The 18,387-nt window shown below is 36.3% G+C and overlaps 1 protein-coding gene across 1 annotated transcript; it reads right to left on the bottom strand.

Moving 5' to 3' along the window:
* Positions 1-289: 289 nt before the first annotated feature.
* On the bottom strand, positions 290-17,294 carry LOC131146197 (CLP protease regulatory subunit CLPX1, mitochondrial). Its single transcript, XM_058095602.1, has 15 exons — positions 16,486-17,294; positions 15,866-15,927; positions 14,486-14,586; positions 13,339-13,418; positions 12,686-12,736; positions 11,764-11,838; positions 11,582-11,659; positions 11,342-11,398; positions 10,655-10,725; positions 10,453-10,552; positions 10,240-10,344; positions 9,850-9,912; positions 9,512-9,634; positions 671-826; positions 290-567 (listed from the first exon to the last, which is right to left on the bottom strand). Exons 1-15 carry the CDS (start codon positions 17,011-17,013, stop codon positions 496-498), a joined length of 1,722 nt encoding a protein of 573 aa, XP_057951585.1. The 5' UTR covers positions 17,014-17,294; the 3' UTR covers positions 290-495.
* Between the last annotated feature and the right edge of the window lie 1,093 nt (positions 17,295-18,387).

The following is an 18,387-nucleotide window of genomic DNA, read 5'->3' as shown; positions in this document are numbered from 1 at the left end:
AATGTTAAGGGCAAGCTTAATGAAAAAGTTCATTGTAACAACAAAAAATTGCAAATTTCATTTGCTACAAGTTTTTGTTTAAATAAAATTGCACACCAATAATTATTACATGCAAAATATAAGCATATTTATGAATTATGATAAACATACTGAAACATTTATCATTCAACAAATTTGTCTCTTCTTAATTTTGAGCAAATTAGGCATCCCTAGCTAAATTGTAAAACTGCTGCTCTACTCATTTGATTCTTTAGGGTGCGATGCTTGTAGCTCTGAGGGTTGCAAGACAGATGAAAAGTTCTATCAGCTTTTGAACTTTCATTATATACACAATTGTACTGATTGGACCTAGTTATTGAGCCAACACTGAATAATTGTGTAGTATAATGGCATATTTCACTAATCAACTACTGCGTTTCACTGAAATTTATTAATTTACAGAAAGAACACCAGTAAAAAAATAAAAATAAAAATAAAAATAAAAAATCTTCAAGGTCACAAGCTGGCGACAACAGAAGGGAGCTCCGGTTCAACCTCAGGTTCACCGTCAGACCCCTCCGGGGTAGTCTGTAACACAACACCAAAGCACTAGAATGTAAAATTTTATCTTACAAGGAGATTTTAAGCAGGAACAGGCAAGAAAAAGTATCCAGATGAACCATGCACACACCTCTGTATCTTTTGAACTGTGTTGTGAAAGATAGCGATCCAATGCACCCTTACTGTGAAGAATTTTAGCACTGGCCCCGCACTCATCGCATCCAACAGCCTCTTCATCTACAACAACGGCATCAATTATATCATCACCTGTTCTCGTGTCAGGAATCTGCAGAACGATTTAAATTGTTGAAATTATTAGCATTTTGTTTCCGGAAAGGAAAAAAAACTTGTAACTCAATAGCGAGTTATTTCTGTCGTCTTCCAGCAGGCCGAAGAATGCTAAGGCAAAAATGAGAGAAAATTGAAAATAAACAGGTAAAAAAATTTTGTTCGAAAAAGATATCAGGAGGAAAGAGAAGAAATGCAAAAAGTGAGGGCAAGAATAAAATGTAAACATGTATTGATAGTTTTTGAGTTATATATCCTGCTAGGCTGTGGGTTAGATTCAGAGTGCGAGCTCTTGATGTTCCCTTGGGGGCTTCTAAGGCATAATTGGAAGATCTATTGGTCATCCACTTAATGCCAACAAAGTATTGCAAAGTAGGAGGCCTTTTAAGGCACTAACCCCCTATGTACTATATCCTTTAAAAAGTTCAGTCTGGTTCCCATCTTTTCCTATGCTGTTCTTGGCAGGCTTTACTACTATTTGACATGGCTCTCTGGTTTCTATTCCATGTTGGGAGGATTCTCGTACTCTGCATATTCTTTACCATTTAGTGAACTCTCTTCTTATTGTACAGAAGAAAAATTTATCGTTGTTAATGGCTATTTTGGTCATTTAGCATTGTTAGTATGTGCTAGTGTTAAGTTAATGTGTTAGCATTGTGCTAGTGTTAGCAATGTTTGTATGTGCTAGCATTGTGATTAGGTCTTCCATTTTACTCGATACTTCAACATGGTATCAGAGTAGATCTGACCTAAATCCTACTTGCCAAACTAAACCCTAAACCTTAAATCTGATCATTCTATGTGAATTTGCTATCTTAGGAGGATCAGCCACACATCTATAGATCTTAAACAAGTCTAGAGGTCACCGGAAAACACAGCAGTCACCAAAAACTCCCTGGACAGTGCTGCTTTTCCAAAATCACAACAACCCCTCCATATTTCACAAAACCAACACCATAGCCAGCCACGAAATCCTCCGATCTGTAAGTGGTCAAATTCCATTGCTGGAGGATCAGCCATGCACCCCTCCATATTTCGCAAAAGCAACACCATAGCCAGTCACAAAATCCCCAGATTTGTAAGTGCTGAAATTTCATCGCCGGAGGATCAGCCACGAGCCCCCATGTACTTTCCAACTGCCGGAAGGTCCATCCCCACACACAAGCACATGAGAGCACTTTCCGGGCAATTTTGCCTCCTATTTCCTCCAAAATGATTTAAATCCTTCCGTAGACCATAATATAAAGTTGTCGGTCACGTATTTTGGTCAAAGATACAACCTTTTTTTAGTCGTTCACTCGCGGCAATTAGTTAGCTGTTGTTCATTACTATTAAGGCGATCGGTTGGACCCTTGTGGCAGTGGCAGTGTGTGTAGGCTAATTTTGGAGACTCTGGCAGTTCTATGTCGGGCTGTTGGTTACTTGTTCATTGTTGAGCCACCAGTTATAACCTTATTTGTGATTGTTCTGGTTGTTCTGGAAGCTCACCTTGTTTGTTGTTGCATTCATTTGTGAGTGTTCAGATGAAGTCTATGGATCCCGAAGTTATGTTCCCTTTATCACTGTCACAGAACAACCAAATAGTTGGATCGAAAGAATTATATTCAGTGGTCTGAGGCTATTAAGATCTAAGTGACATGCTTAGGAAAATCTGAACACTTGTTCCAATCCAAGCCCTTTGATAATAAAAAAGAAAAGAAGTGTGGATTCAGGAAGATGCATTTACTGTTTTTTCCAACAGCAAAAGAAAAGATTTCATTAATAGAAGAATTTACAAAAATGAGAATAAAACATCTCCCAAAAAAATCTGGAACAAGCCAAAGGGAAAAAAATTAAAAAACAACAAAGAAAGAAAAGAAAAGAAAAAAATCAAGCCATCTGATTCCTCCAATCTCAAACTTCCAGAAAGCTTACTTTCCTGGAAAACCCAAACCCAACACACCGCAACCAGGCCATATATTGAATCTCTTCCAACACCGCTAGCCAATCCAACTTCTTCCCCAGAAAGATCCGTGCATTATGGTCCAACCATAACCCCCACAAAACTGCAAAGACACCACATTCCCATCACGCAGACCTATCCTTCTTCCAAACCCACAAATGAAATAGCCAAAAATTCCTACACCAATATTGGACAAACCCAACCTTCTCCCAGAACACCAAGCAACTCATTCCAAACCCTCTTGAGTAATCGCAATGCAAAAAAAATATGAGATGCTGTCTCTGAATTATTATAGCAAAGCACACAAACATCTAGAGAGAAAGCCTCCTAACTTGCAACAAGTTATCGTACGTGCACCCATTGTTTAAGTGGAAGATGCACTTATTGTTTGCCTCTTGTGGAACTTGATGGAACCCCAAATTGCACGGATGTGCATGCATTTGGATGTATCCAAGGAGATTTGGGATTATGTCAAGCTCTTGTATTTCAATAACATTAAACGTATGTCGTATACATGATCTATCCTTGGAGTACTTTCAGTTACAACATGGAGATAGGAGTACCATAGAGTCATTTGCAAAGATGAAGCGAATTCATAAGGAGCTTAACATCATGCAACCCATAATTGCCGATGTTCACAAGATGTAGAAGCAGAAGCAGAGAAAGCAGATGATAGCTCTTCAGGTTCTAGTGAGTTTGAAACCCGAGTTTGAGGCAGCTTAGCCCCAGATACTTCATAGTGCAAAGTTGCCATCCTTTGCCAATGTTTATTCTCGCATACTTTGTGCTTCTTCTGGCACACATTCCCTAGTCCTTGCATCTAGTGTTTCAACCCCTAAGTCTAAGAGGATTACTTTTGTTACATAGGGAGATTTTGATTTTCTACCAAGCAACCACAAAAGCTCTCAAGGAGGTTCAAGTGTGCAATGGAAGAAATAGATGAGGTATAGGCCCTCCTTGCAAGTGCATTGATTGTGGGCGAGAAGGTCATACTATAAGCAATGTTTGGATCTCCATGGTAAACCGTCTTGCATCACCAATGCAGCCATCATATATCCCAAACTATTGTGCAATATTGGGATCTCAACGGTAGTTCTCGGGTTATAGATTCAACTATCATTGATCAGATAGGTATACCTAATTTCTTCTCTATTACCTTGCATAACCCTTGCTAATGGCTTCAGTAATGTTGTTTAAAGAACCAAGGACTATAAATCCCATTTTCTCTATTTATCTTCCTTTAATTTTGAATATTCCCAAGATCCCTTTCAATTTTATGTCAACTAGCAAGATTACCAAATCATAAATTGTTCAACTTTAAACAATTAGTTTCTACTTTGAGTCCTATGTCTAGTCTTGAGTGGGAGTCTTGTCAGTTGGAAAAGCATCATTATGTTCCTTTTGCTTCTTGAGTCAATAAATGCACAATAGGCCTTTTGGTATTGGTCCATCTTGATGTTTGGGGTCCTAGGGGTTGCATCCAAGTTGGGTTTCCTATATTCAGTAACTTATTATTCAAGCATGACTTGGCTCTATTTAATAAAAGTTCTTTCTAAGTTGTTTCATATCTTTTGTGCCTTTTTTTTTTAAATCAAGACTCAATTTGGTTTGCTTGTTTGGATACTTCGGAGTGATAACGCTAAAGAGTACTTCAGTACCCAATTCACTACTTCTATGACTCAGTTTGGTATTGTTCATTAGTCATTTAGTGCCCACACTCCATGGCGAAACGGGGTTGCAAATAGGAAAAATAAGCATAACCTTGAAGCCCCTTTTACCTTTATCAAATGAATGTTTATAAAGTCTTTTGGAGAGATGTTGTACTATTTGCCCACTATCCTATCAATAGGATGTCGTCTTCTGTTCTTGGCGGCAAAATTCCCTATCTCTTCATGAATGCTCCTTTATTTTGTTTACCTCCTCATACATTTGGTTGCGTATCCTTTCTTCATGAGTAAACCCCTAGGATAGATAAGTTGGATCCTCATGTTATAACATGTGTATTTCTGAGCTACTCTCGCACTCAAAAGGATATCATTGTTATAATCCAACTCTTCATCTCTTCTTTTGTTTTTGCTGATGTTATCTTCTTTGAGTATGTTCTCAGTCCTTGAGTGCTTCTCACCTTAATGAGCCTCTTCCTCTACCTAACTTTCCAAAATCTAGCTTGTTGTCTGTGTCCAATCATCCACTTATGTTTCAATGTAGTTTGAATCATTCTCATTGTCTCAATTATTCTAATTTTCAAAGGAATTTAGGACAATGGCTCAAGGGAAGAGAGTCCCTCCAACTTCTACTGATATGCCTTTGGTGTTCTTGTCCGATGATCCCAGTTCCCACAATGTTGATCCTCTCCTTATTGTTCAGAGGTGAATGCACGTGTGCACAAAATCCCATCTCCAACATTGTTTGCTATGATTTCTTGTCACTCTCTTATTATTGTTTTGTTACTACTCTCACTTAAATTGCTCTTCCTAAATTTGTCTATGAAACCTTAGCCCACTCTAGATGGAGGAACGCAATGGTTGAAGAGATGAATGCATTAAAGGAAAATGATACATGAGATTTGGCATCTCATCCTTCTGAAAGATATATGGTTGGTTGTTTCTGAATATATACTATGAAAGTCAACCATGATGATTCTATGGCTCGCCTAAAGGCATATCTTGTTGCTAAGGGATATACTCAAGTGTATAGTTTGAATTATTCAGACACATTCTCCTCAATCTCTCAACTCACCTTAGTACCTCTATTCATCTCTTTGGCCACTACTTGTCACTGGCTTTTGTATCAGTTTGATGTGATGAATGTCTTCTTGCATGGAGATCATCAAGAGAAGGTTTATATGGCACAACCACCTGGGTTTGTTGCTCAAGGGGAGTCAAGCTTAGAGTGCTAGCTTTAGAAATCATTAGTTTGAAACAGTCTCCCAGAGCATGCTTTGGTCAATTTAGTGCTATAGTACTTGAGTTTGGCCTTCAATAGTGTGTAGTAGATCACTCTGTGTTTTATTGTCATACTCTATGATGGGGATCAACATGCACCCAGAGTATCCTTCACAGATATTATGACATGTGGACAACCACCTGAAGTTCACCATTAGATGTGAACTTTATTTGCAACAATTGTAAACTTTATGCAATTGAAGACTTTAGCTGCAGCAATTGCAAACTTTATGCAATTGAAGACTTTTGTTGCAGCAATTGCAGACTTTATTTACAACAATTAAAGCTTCTCTTAGAAGCTAGCTTGGAAACTTGCAAGTCAAAGAACTTTAGTCATAGCAATTGAAGACTTTAGTTGCAGCAAGTGTAAACTTTATGCAATTGAAGACTTTAGTTACAACAATTGAAGAGAGGATGACAACTTGCAAGTCAGAGTGTCTTGCCTTCTATATTTTACTTTTGTATTATCTTTAAATCTCTTAAGAAGCCATGTGCAAGTCATGTGCATGCTCATATAAGGCTATAAATATGTCATCACTTGTATTGTAAAGATCATAGCATTATCAATTAAAAAAAGAAGCCTTTGTTTAGACTTGTGAATCTTGTTCTTCTCCTTGTGAGTTAGTGTGAGACTACATTCCATCTCCCCGGAGATTAGGTGGTGAGAGACCACGACAACATCAACGTCATCATCAACACTACACGCCCACTTCTCTTTCATAGCCCACAGCCACAACCTTCCTCAAGATTCATTATTGTCTCAAAATTCCAAAGGATCAACAAGCTTGTTCATGGTGTGAATCGAGTACTCGTGTGTCTTGGTGTTTGTCATTTCGAATCTTTTGATAAGCTCGTTTCAATTCCTTGTTTGTGACCATCTAAGACAGCCCCCAAAGGTACCTTGTAAGCCTTGAAACTCTATCCAAATACTTGATTGAAAAACCTTATTCATTCTCTTTGAATCTTCCTAGATTTTCAGCATGAACATGCTAGCTAGTACCGTGCTTAGGGATATTTGATTTGTATGCTTGGACTTGTGATCTAAAACTTTTAATATAACATCTTTTAAGTGAACTTGATTACTAGAATGAAATGATCAACTAAGGATTTCTAACCAAATCACATGCGTTTTCAAAAGCTGAACAACTTGTGATCATTAGAATATGTTTGTGATGTTCATGCTTGGTTGATTCAATTCTTCCCATAGATTGTGATATTGTGTGTGCTACAAAGAGGGTCAACCGTAGGACTAGGGCTACTTAGAACCGTCCTACATCACTCTAGTTAGTAGGATTTTGCATATTGTTTATGTAGATGAAATTGTGATTACTAGTGATAATAATCAAGGTATCCAATGCCTAAAACACTATCAACATATAAGTTTCAAACCAAAGATTTGGAATCATTAAAGTACTTCTTATAAAAGTATTTAGATCTTGTATAGGAACCTTTTTGTTACCAAGAAAGTACGTTCTTTATCTTTTGGATGAGACTCAACAGTTGGGATCCAAACTTGTGGATACACCCATGGATCCTAATAGTAAGTTAGTGTCAGATATGGGTGTTTTGTTGGCCAAAGACTTGTTGGAAATTCAAATTCTCTCACGGTTACTTGACCACATATATCTTTTGCAAACAAGTGTTGCGAGTCAATTTTTGGATTATTTAAGAACAAGTCATTTGTATGTAGTAATTCGCATATTGAGATATCTAAAAGGTGCACTTGGGAGAGGTCTCTTATATTAAGATCAAGGTCACACTCATATTTAGGGGTATACAGATAAAAATTGGGTTGAATCACCTTAAAAAAGGGCAGCCCGGTGCACAAACCTCCCGCGTATGCGAGGTCCGGGGAGGGGCGGACCACAAAGGGTCTATAGTATGCAGCCTTACCTTGCATTTTTGCAAGAGGCTGTTTCCACGCTCCCCTTCCAACAAAAAAATCCCCAACCAGGTATTGTATCTTTGTTAGTGGTAATTTGGCTTCCTGGAAAAGTAAGAAACAAATAGAGGTATCCAAATATAGTGTTGAATTAGAGTGTAAAGTCATGACTCACACCACATGTGAACTTGTTTGATTGAAAAACATGTTGGACGAACTAGGTTTTCCACATTCTAGATCCATGGAGTTGATGTGTGATAACCAAACTACTATTCATATTAACTCCACCAATCTTCCATGAATGGATGAAACACATTGGAGTTGATTGCAGCTTTGTTCAAAAGAAACTGGTGCAGAAGCTCATTACAACCACTTATGTGAAGTCTGATGTGCAACTTGCTAACTTGTTCACTAAAGCTTTGGGAGTGCTCATGTTACATTCATTTGTAACAAGCTAGGAGCATATGATATCTATGCTCCAACGTGAGCGGGCGTGTTAATGGTTATTTTGGTCATTTAGCATTATTAGTGTATGCTAGAGTTATATTAAAAGTGTGAGTAATGGTATTGCGGTTATTAGTATGTATTTGGCAAATATTATAAATAGAGGGAGAGACCTATTGTTGTTATTAGATCTTCTGTTTTACTCAATACTTCAGCAAAGATCTTACAAGTTAAAGTTAATTTATAATTGTAGCTCTGAAAATTCCTCTCCCCCCCCCCCCCCCCGGGGGGCCCCCCAAAAAAAAGAAATCCCCCAAATGAGTAAAACAACTTTAGTATCTAAATAAATTTATATTCATATTTACCATGAGATTAAATGCATTAAACATATAAAACATCCAGATATTTATAAACAAGCTAATTATGAATATCCAAATATTCTAAGGTGAGGATTATGGACTTGAGTTTGTGCATTTTTTAAAGTTCGAATTGGTTATAAATTAGCCTGAAAATTTTGATTAGATGTATATAATACATGACCAAGGAATGATCTAATTTGTATGAATCTACTCTTGAATGTAAACCTTTCCAAAACAATTGAATGTAGCATGTTGTATCATTCACACATTTTGAATTTGTCATGTTATGGTTTCTATCAGCATGGTTTTCTAAAATGATTTTATGTTTGTATGCTTAAAATGATTTGTGAGTAGTTTATAAATCATATTTGATTTTTTTTTTTTTTTTGAAATTTCATCTGTAATTTTCCTTATATTCTAATATATAAGTAATTTCTTCATTTATAAAAAATAAAATTTCTAAAAAGTTTTAAGCTTTAACACCTTGAGGCTCACACCTCACTTTATGTGTTAAAACCCCTCCCATTACACTTTCACCTTTTAGAACACTGGTTCCAATAATCCAATCTATTCAAAGACATATCTTCCCTTTGGCTTGAAAGCTTTTAGTTTCATTTAGCAGCTTCTGTTGACAATAGTTTGGTCTTTTCTTTACTAGAAAATATTATTTGTTCTAATGGTACATCCCTGTGACACAAAACACAGACACAGACACACACACAGAGGTTTACGGCCTAATAACATCCTTCATGTCCAATACATCTGGGTCCTCTGTCCCTCATATTTCATAACTACTTTCAGTTACTTTTGGGTTGGTCCCCAGAGACACAAAGACACACTACACCGCACACACACACACAGAGTGGTTTATTAATCCATCCTTCATGTCCAATACATCTGAGTCCTCTGTCCCTCATATTGCGCTACTACTTCCAGTTACTTTTGGGTTCTCTTACTTAGTATCAATAGTCATTATCTCTGCTGTCCCATGAAACTCTCCTTCCAAAGCAGTTTTTGATTAAGCCAGTTCTAACGTTACGGGCAACATCCTCAGCAATCTCCCAACTTCATATTAATCCTAAGAACATTAAGTACAGGAGGGATCAGATACCTCATACATAGCATCCATCAAAATATTCTCCAATATAGATCGTAAGCCCCGAGCACCAGTATTCTTAGACATTGCTTTTCTAGCAATTATTCTCAAAGCATTTTTCGTGAAGTGCAGCTTAACCTGAGAAAAATGAGAATAATTCAATCAATATAGGTTAAGAAATAATGTCCACAGGCCAAAGAAACGATGCATGACACGTCTCGGGAAGAAAAGAGCAAGGTTCCACAGAACAACCAAATCCAGTACAATAATGCATGGACTCAATATTTAAAGTGGATGGCTCGACTTTCCTAGATGCTTTCTAGGAAGAAGGGTAACTTAGAAGATAAACTTACTCCATTCATATGAAACAACTTCTTGTACTGCTTCCCCAATGCATTTTTCGGTTCTGTTAACACCTACAGAGAAAAAAATGTCAGTGTCTGTTAGGAATTAAAATAAAAAAGAATATTCGGTTGATCGTTAATTCAATCAAATGTTTTCCCAATGAAAAAGTTTCAAATGGAAGAAGGGAAAATATGAAACTGAAAGTTATGGTCATGTCAAAACAAGTAGATGCAAACTCAAAATGATTTTTAATTCCAATTTGCTCATACATCTGGGTTTCATAATTTCTGCAAATTTATCAGTGACGAATATTTAAAAAAAAAATAGTTTTCAAATTATAATAAAAGTAGCAAAATAATTACATCAATCAATTAAAATAGTTGGGATACAAGGACTACCTGGACAAGTTGATTCTCATTGAGAGCTGACAAGCTAACAAGGATTGGAAAACGTCCAACAAACTCAGGTATTAAACCATATGCAATAAGATCACTGCTTTCAACCTGGCAAACATGACAAAATACATATAGGGAATGAGCTGGGTAAAACTAGGGTCTTTCATAAATAAATATAATCTTATAATTGTTAGTCAAAATCACGTATGCACTTACACTCTCCAATAAAGATGATGCCACAGAAGCATCAATAGGACCACCAGATCTCATATTAGCACGAACTGGTGCACCAAACCCTATAGATGAATCTTGGCGCCTGGAATTAATAAAAACCACTTCAGTATAGCAGTTCTACAGGGGTTAAAGCCACTAAAAAAGAGAAAAATGGGGAGGGGGTGAAATTTTTTAACAAATTAACCTCTCTGAGATTGCTTTCTCTAGGTCAATAAATGCACCCCCACATATGAAGAGAATATCCTTTGTGTCAATCTGTGGTGAAACATAAAACAGCATAAACAGTTGAAAAAAAACAAAAAAACAAAAATCCTGCTCTTATAGCTAAAGTAAGCATATTTGATTGCCAAGGGAAAAATTATGATGTCTATGGCAACTAAGAAACACCATGTACAAAAAGTAAAAGTTGCTGAAATGGGAATGTCAAGGTGGATGAATGGTTTAACATTAAAAGATGAAGTAAGAAATGAGCATATATGGATGAAAACAAAATAAGGGACGGGTGGCTTAGATGGTTTGGACTTTTGAAACGCAGGCTTAGTAAAGCACCTGTGAGAAGGAGTGCTAGAAAAAGGATAGGGGTAGATCTAAAATAACTTGGAATGCGGTAGCGAGGAAAAATTTAACAGCCCTTAATCTAATAGAGGAAAAAACTCTCGATCGGGTGAAATTCCCTCGTGAGAATTGTCTGACAAGTTCTGCAAACACATTAAATCCACAAGTGACAAGTTTCAATGTTGTTTGGGTGATAAAAAAATGGTTCTATATTGTTTGACTGATCAACAAAATGTTACTATATTGTTTCAAGATTTCTTTTTGAAATATATTATGCTGATCTGTAAAAAAATTATAAACTACAAAGCATACATACCTGAATACTGTCACCTCTGGGGTGCTTGCGAGCTCCCTTCTCTGGAACATTCACAACCTGTGCAGAAACAGCTCTGTAGATCAGCAGTTTTTTCAATCTTCAATAGAGTAAATCTTCTGTAAAATAAGGACTCCTGATAGCTTTGAAAGAGCATTCAAAAGAGCAAACCATCATGCATATATTGCAAGTAACAGGATATTCACCCTAATTTCTGGAATATGAAGTGAAAAGTGAGCTTACCGTTCCTTCCAGCATTTTCAATAATGCTTGTTGGACACCCTCCCCTGATACATCTCTACTGATGTTAAGGCTCTCAGCCTGCATATGCAAAAAGGAAGATGCAAAGAGAGTGCAAAAAAGAATCTACATGAATATTCCACTAATAAATAAATTTTCAAACCATTCAAAAGCATTTGACGAACCTTTTTAGTAATCTTGTCAACTTCATCAATGTAAACAATGCCCTGCTGAGCTGCAGCCACATTATAGTCGGCAACCTAAGACACAAACAATGCACATCGCAAATCTTGACTAAGCACAGAATTACATACTCCTGCCAATTTTTCACGACAAATAATTAAGTTAAAATATGTGGAAAGCAACTTAATGGTCCATGGGGTCCACTGCACAACATTCATATGCCACTTTAAATCAGTGAGTTTTTGACATAAAGCCTTACAAAGTTCTTATTTCTTCTACTTCAAGTAAAGATTAAAATGCAATAGATTCTAAAGCAACCAACTCCTCAAATAAACAACTGACGTCAGAAGCTAGAGAGATGAACTATTGTTTTTCTGACAAGAAGAGCAAAAAGTTGCCCCAACAAAAGAATAAAGGCAAAATACAAATTTTGGAGGGAGACCTGATGAAATTGCACCCTCACTCCTCCAAACAAGTGAAGCCATCTTTTATTTATTTATTTATGGAAACTCCATGCTTTTTTGAGAGTGAGCCTTCACCCAACAAATACAGGACTCAAACCTAAAGGTGATAGGTTCAACTCACAGAAAGGAGCCTTCCAGATTGCAAGGTAAGGCTTTGCACATCGCCCTTTTCATTTGGCATCAAAGCCTTGTGGGTGTTGCATTTAAAATTTAATGCCATATATATTATTAAAGCTGGGGAAAAGAACAGTTTTTCTCCTCCAACTTGATATCAGCATTCAATATCAGTATATTTGTGTCGAAGTGAGAAAGAGGACCAAAAACTTTTAATAAAAAGAGATAGGAGTACAAAGCATGATCTAACAGAGTGTGCAGATGTACCAAAGAACATCACATTCAGTTATACCACAACATACAAATATCCAAAGCATGTTCATAGCAAAGGCCTGCACTGACTTACAGTTAGGAGCTTGTATAATATGGATTCCACATCTTCCCCTACATATCCAGCCTGCAAGGCAGTGCAAGCAATATGCTGTCATGGTCATCCCTCAAAATAAATGAATGAATGAATAAATAAATATATAGAACAATGGAAAACATAGCAAAGATGATAGATAAACCAAGATTTTTCTTCTTCAGCTAAATGTTAAACCTAAACTCATACACAGAGGGAGAGAGGGTCCTAACTAAATTTGGACTCTGAACTAGAAAAAATAATGATATTTTTACACCTCCATCTGACATTGATGCCCACCAATGAGAGAAAGAGCTCAAGCAAGCAGACTCATTCCCAAAATTAATATCAGACAAAACAATGAAAAAGAAAAAGAATAAGCTCATTCCATAGTATTTTTGGAGTGAAAAAAGGTCATGCCAGACACCCATATGCCCTGAGTATGTGTTCTAGCATTCTAAGCAACACATTGAATAAACTTATAAATCTATTTTAGGAAATAAGAGAACAACAAATGAATGAAAAATTCATTGAGATTAAAATATTTTTTTTCCAGAACTTATAACACACAAACATACGCACACCATGAGAGAAAAATGTATGCAGCAAAAGTGGTATCCAACTACAAAATAAGCAGTGGAAAGTTGCCGACTTGCCTGAGTCAATGTAGTTGCATCTGCAATAACAAAAGGGACATTCACAAACCGTGCCAAAGTTTTGGCAAGTAATGTCTTCCCTGTCCTTGAAACAACATCAAAATTGAACAATGAGAATAATAAGAATCAATGAAACTCTATTTATATTCTCTTGGCTAAAATTTCTTCTTTTTCTATTAAAAAAAGTGAGATATTTCAGGTACATGTGCTATGGTTTATTGAGCCATTTAAAGAAAACGATGTTTCAAATGGTGAGGACTATTTGCTGAGAAGAACATCCTACTCAATTTTTTTAATGGAGATGGATGTTGGTTTTTGGCCCCCTTGTAGCTGATGAAAAGAAACTTTAAAAAGGAACTAGTGAAATGGAGCTAAATCCAGTAATTATAAATATTATTTGTCCCACCTATGAAGAAGGATTTTTTTTAAACGAAAAAGTGAATTCTTGAGTGTTTGGCAGAAAAGTTGCAAGGTGACTGAAATTGTTTTAAATGACAATTGATATGTAGTATTAGGAAATGTAATTAATGCATTGATAACTCAGTAATATTTGAAAGAAACAAAGGACACCAATGGAGTAGAATAATCTGTTAGAAATCAGCTAGCTTTTATCTTTTAAAAATTAGCCTGCAACTTCTAAAAGTTCCCAACAAACGCTAAAAGCTAGCTTTTTAAAAGCTGAAAAGCTACTTATCAAACGAGTTATACCCAACTTTTAGAAAGCTACTTACCAAATGAGTATACCCAACTTTTACATTTTAAAAGGAGAAGTTCAACCATAAATGGAAGGCCAACCTCATACTAAGTCAACTATCATCTTTCTTGGTTGGTTACTTGTCATGTTGACATTAAAATAATTAGCAGAACAAGGATCCATAAAGATTAATAAGCCCACATTTCCAGCCATGGCAGTTGAGTTTGTGATTGTTTTGTTCAGGTGCTCAGGTTTTTTCAACCTTTAACTTCCTTGTTCGTTTTATAATATTTTTTAAGAGAGGAAAGTGATAATTGTTCTGCACTAAAGCATGGAGGCATACTTTGTAGTTTTAGCTTTGCTTAAAACATTCAGACAAAGCGTGTTAAAATATTAAACTGTAATACTTAAAAACAGGGATTCCAGGTAAAAGAAACCACAAAACTTATTTACCTGATCCTGTTGGCCCCATTAGAAGAATATTGCTTTTCTCAAGTTCTACAGAATCATCATCCATTTCATTTGCAAAGTTATTACACGAATCTCCTGCAGGCCTAACTTTGCAAATCACATTAATTAATGTTAAAGAAAGGACTGGATTCTAAAATTGAGCAAAAGTAAAAAACAGCACCATACACCATCAATGGCATTCATATTTTTGACATCTTATGTTCACACTTGAATTTAATGACTCAGACAGGACTAGCATATTAAACCTAAAATTTTAAATTGCAGGCCTAACAATTAAATTACTGTAACAAAATCACATTCAAAAAAGCCCAAGAACTTAACTGGAGGCCAAAGAAAAGTCACTGCTTGAAGTGAAAAGGAGGAAGCCCCATTATTATGAACAAAGAAATTAGAAGTTACAAAAAAAAAAAGTACAGCAGAGAAGGTGCCCTAAATTCAATCCAGCTTAGCTCAGATCAAACCAAAAACACATCACCTGGTGCACAAGCCTTCCCAATCACATTAGCACCACTACAGAGATATGATGTACATCATCCTTGCATTTGGAGGTTCTGACGAATTGAACCTAACACTCAAGGCCTGGGTATACCACCCTTAGCAGGACTAGAAAATAATTAACACTTAGGAAAGCACTATAGGAAGCACCTCACACGTGGCCTTTCATAGTACAGGGGATTATGGAAGTAAAAACAAATAACTATTAGGAGCACCATGTGATTAACCCATTGTAATTTTTTTTATGAATAAAGATATATGATTAAAAAAATACACCAAGAAGGCAATACCCAAATACAAAAAGGAGAAGGATCAAGCAACAACCCTTGCTCAAGAAATTCAATGTCGCTTCCAAGCTAGTTCACCTAAAGCAGAAGGGTGGCTCTAAACTTTGAAGTTGAATTTTTTCCATACATAGAAAACAAAAGAGTCCACAACTCATATTATTGTTATTAACACTTATATTTGTAAACAGAGGAATGATGCAAAGTCAAACCTGTATCTTCTTACAGATTTTACAGTTTTTTATTTGAAATTTCAGGAGGAAATCATTAGTTTTATGCTTAATCATTAAAGTCACAAATCCATTCAGCCCAGCCCCAACAAGTTTCACAATGTGAATTAAAGAACTATAACATTGTTGACAAATACAGCAAAAATGTGCATACTGCCTTTAGATTCCATAAAACGTGTATCTTGTATTGACACAGTGCTGCATTGTCAATAAAAGAAAGAAAGTAGTTGCCACATACAGCAAAATGCCCATATTGCCTTTAGATTCCATAAAACCCGTATCTTGGATTGGCAAAATGCGGCATTGTCGAAAAAAGGAAAGAAAGTAGATTCAAATTGAAGGTTAGATCTAACCGCTTCTGTATGGACTCATTACAAATTCTCTTATAGTGATTGTAAACTGCAACAGACAGCACCTGCATTCAGCATATGCAAATAATGCAAATGTAAAAGCATTATTTCAGCACAGAATAATTTGCTTAAAATTTAAATTAAAATGATAGTTTAAAGAACTGGAAATCAATCACCAAAGGTGCAAATGGAAACACGCAGAACATGACATAAAGCAAGCACAATTTTCAAAATAAATTGAAAATCCATTTCCCACACAGGCAGATAACTTTTCTGCTTGAAACCATAGCTTATTCAAGAAATTCATCAAACTTTGGCCGCTTATACAAATAATTACGCAGCCATATAAACCGCAATTCAACAACAGAACTTGTCATGAATTTCACAATATGTAAACTGCATTAAACTATCCAAAAACTTCATATGACACAACTGCATTAAACTATCCAAAAACTTCATATCACACACATGCGTTTACAATTCGACTTAACCTGGTCATGAATTTTTCTGGATAAAAAACTGCACTACTATATTATCCAACGTCTTCATAAAACATACACACATGCATAAATGTTTCAAAACAAATAAACAATAATAAAGCAATGATACTCCAGAAAAACTACCTTCTTCGCTTTCTCCTGTCCAATAACAAACTTATCAAGCCCCTTACAGATCTCCTTAGGGGTTGGAAAATTGTGACCCAGATTCGAGCCTCCCCACGATCCATCTCCTGAATTTGACACGAACCCACCTCCGGAACCCGAGCTTGCACCACCACCACCACCCCCACGAACGAAAGACACACTCCCCGCCCCTGGTGGCTGCCAGACCTCCGGTGGGTCACCATAGGTATTATTAAAGTCATTGCGCAGAATAACTCTCAGTTTTTTGCTCTCATTTTTTGGCGAAAACCGCTGATTTTCGAGATATCCGAGACCTTTATCGACAAAGTCGCCACGGAGCGAGATGGGCTTGAAGGAGGTGCAGTGGTATGGGGATAGGGTTACAAAGTCGTCCAATTTGGTCCGATAAGGGAAGTGAGTATTGGGCATACGACCCGCGTGCATGTGATTCAACAAAAAGTACCTGAACTGGAAAGCCGTAAGAGAAGCTGTTCGTTTCGAAGATTGTGATCTTATTGCAGCAGCCATGTTCGAAATTTTCCGGGAAAGTGAGAAGTTTAGGAAATTAAGATTAAACGAGGAGAGATTTTGGGTTCACAGGTGACAGACGAGAGAAAAATCGAAATTGAAGAATTGGGTATTGAGGACTGGAGAAGAATTGGAGTGGGCTTCTGTTAGATTTTAGAATTAGCATCTGCAGTTGAGGAGATTTGCAGGTGAAATTGAAGAAGAACAGAGAATTTCTAGTAGCGAAGATAAAATCAGTGTATAGTGCTGGTCCGTTGGTGCTCGCGAATAAATATCTAATCGATTGATCTAAGAGAAACGATGCCGTTTTATGATTAGATTAGCAGCGACATTGCTTTTAGCGGCGGCTTTCTTAAATCTTAGAGAAATGGATTTAGCGCCAGTAAATGTTCCTTCACATTTCCTAAACGACGTCATTTTAGTTGTTTCTTTATTTATCTAAAATTGTTTATTTAAATTGTACACCTATTTATAAAAATTTTTTGCAAATATTGTATTTATAAATGAAAGTTGGTAGTTCGCTTCTCCCAACATTTTTTTAAAAAAAATTTCAAAGGTGATTATTAGTGCCAATAGATGTCAATCTAATTATAAAAAAAAATTTAAGTGGCAAAATTTTTAATTTCATTTCATTTATGAAAAAAGATCAAAAAACATTGTCCATCGTTGCCTCCCTCCCCCATTATGAAAAATTTCAACATATATCAGCGTTTTCTTAATTTATTTCATCATATGGTAGCATTATTAATAGTAAACGTTTACAATTAATATATTATCTTTTGAAAGTGTTTTCAATTTTTTTATTTTCTTAATTTTTATTTCAGCATACAGTGGCATTTAGCATTAGTAAATTCTCTATCAAGGTGATCTTTTATTTCCTTACTTTTTCATCATTTTCTTTGCTTGACATCGTCGTGGGCCTTTGATGATTTCATATATCTCGTTTGTTAATGATCATTTTTTATTCACAAAGGTTGAAAAATTGTTCGTGACAAAAATCCTTCAAATACTCATGTACAGATGTACTTCAAGAAGTAATAAGAATCTTTTCTTACAAAACTTAACCTAGCTGAGGAGGATGGGATCTATTCTTTGGCATTGACTAAAGCTAATGAAATAAATATAAAAGGAAATGAGAAATGCCTTTGCCTACCCAGTTGGAGGATATCGTGCAGGGGATGGATGATCACCTTGGAAAGAAGAAATCCTTGTTGGGGTTTCTCCCACATCGGTTGTGGAAGGGACTTGATGGTCAGTTATTAAGTGTAAGGGAAAACCTCATCCCATAAGCTACCTTTTGGGGTTGAGAAGGTTCAAGACCACCCAACATTAGTATCAGAGCCCATGATTTCTCCCTGGGATGCTAACCATGTG

Source organism: Malania oleifera, chromosome 13 (genome assembly GCF_029873635.1).
Source record: "Malania oleifera isolate guangnan ecotype guangnan chromosome 13, ASM2987363v1, whole genome shotgun sequence".
Taxonomy (NCBI): Eukaryota; Viridiplantae; Streptophyta; class Magnoliopsida; order Santalales; family Ximeniaceae; genus Malania; species Malania oleifera.
Note: the sequence above shows the minus strand (reverse complement) of the source record. Positions and strands in the feature narration are given on the sequence as shown.

Bases quoted from the DNA above. Each gene is read 5' to 3' on its own strand.
- LOC131146197 (XM_058095602.1), bottom strand. From the start codon at position 17,013: ATGGCTGCTGCAATAAGATCACAATCTTCGAAACGAACAGCTTCTCTT. The intron at 13,419-14,485 runs GTAAATAAGTTT...TTTCAAGGACAG, and splicing joins AATGGGGCCAACAGGATCAG to GGAAGACATTACTTGCCAAA. The intron at 9,913-10,239 runs GTAGTCCTTGTA...TTTTCTCTGTAG, and splicing joins ATGAGAATCAACTTGTCCAG to GTGTTAACAGAACCGAAAAA.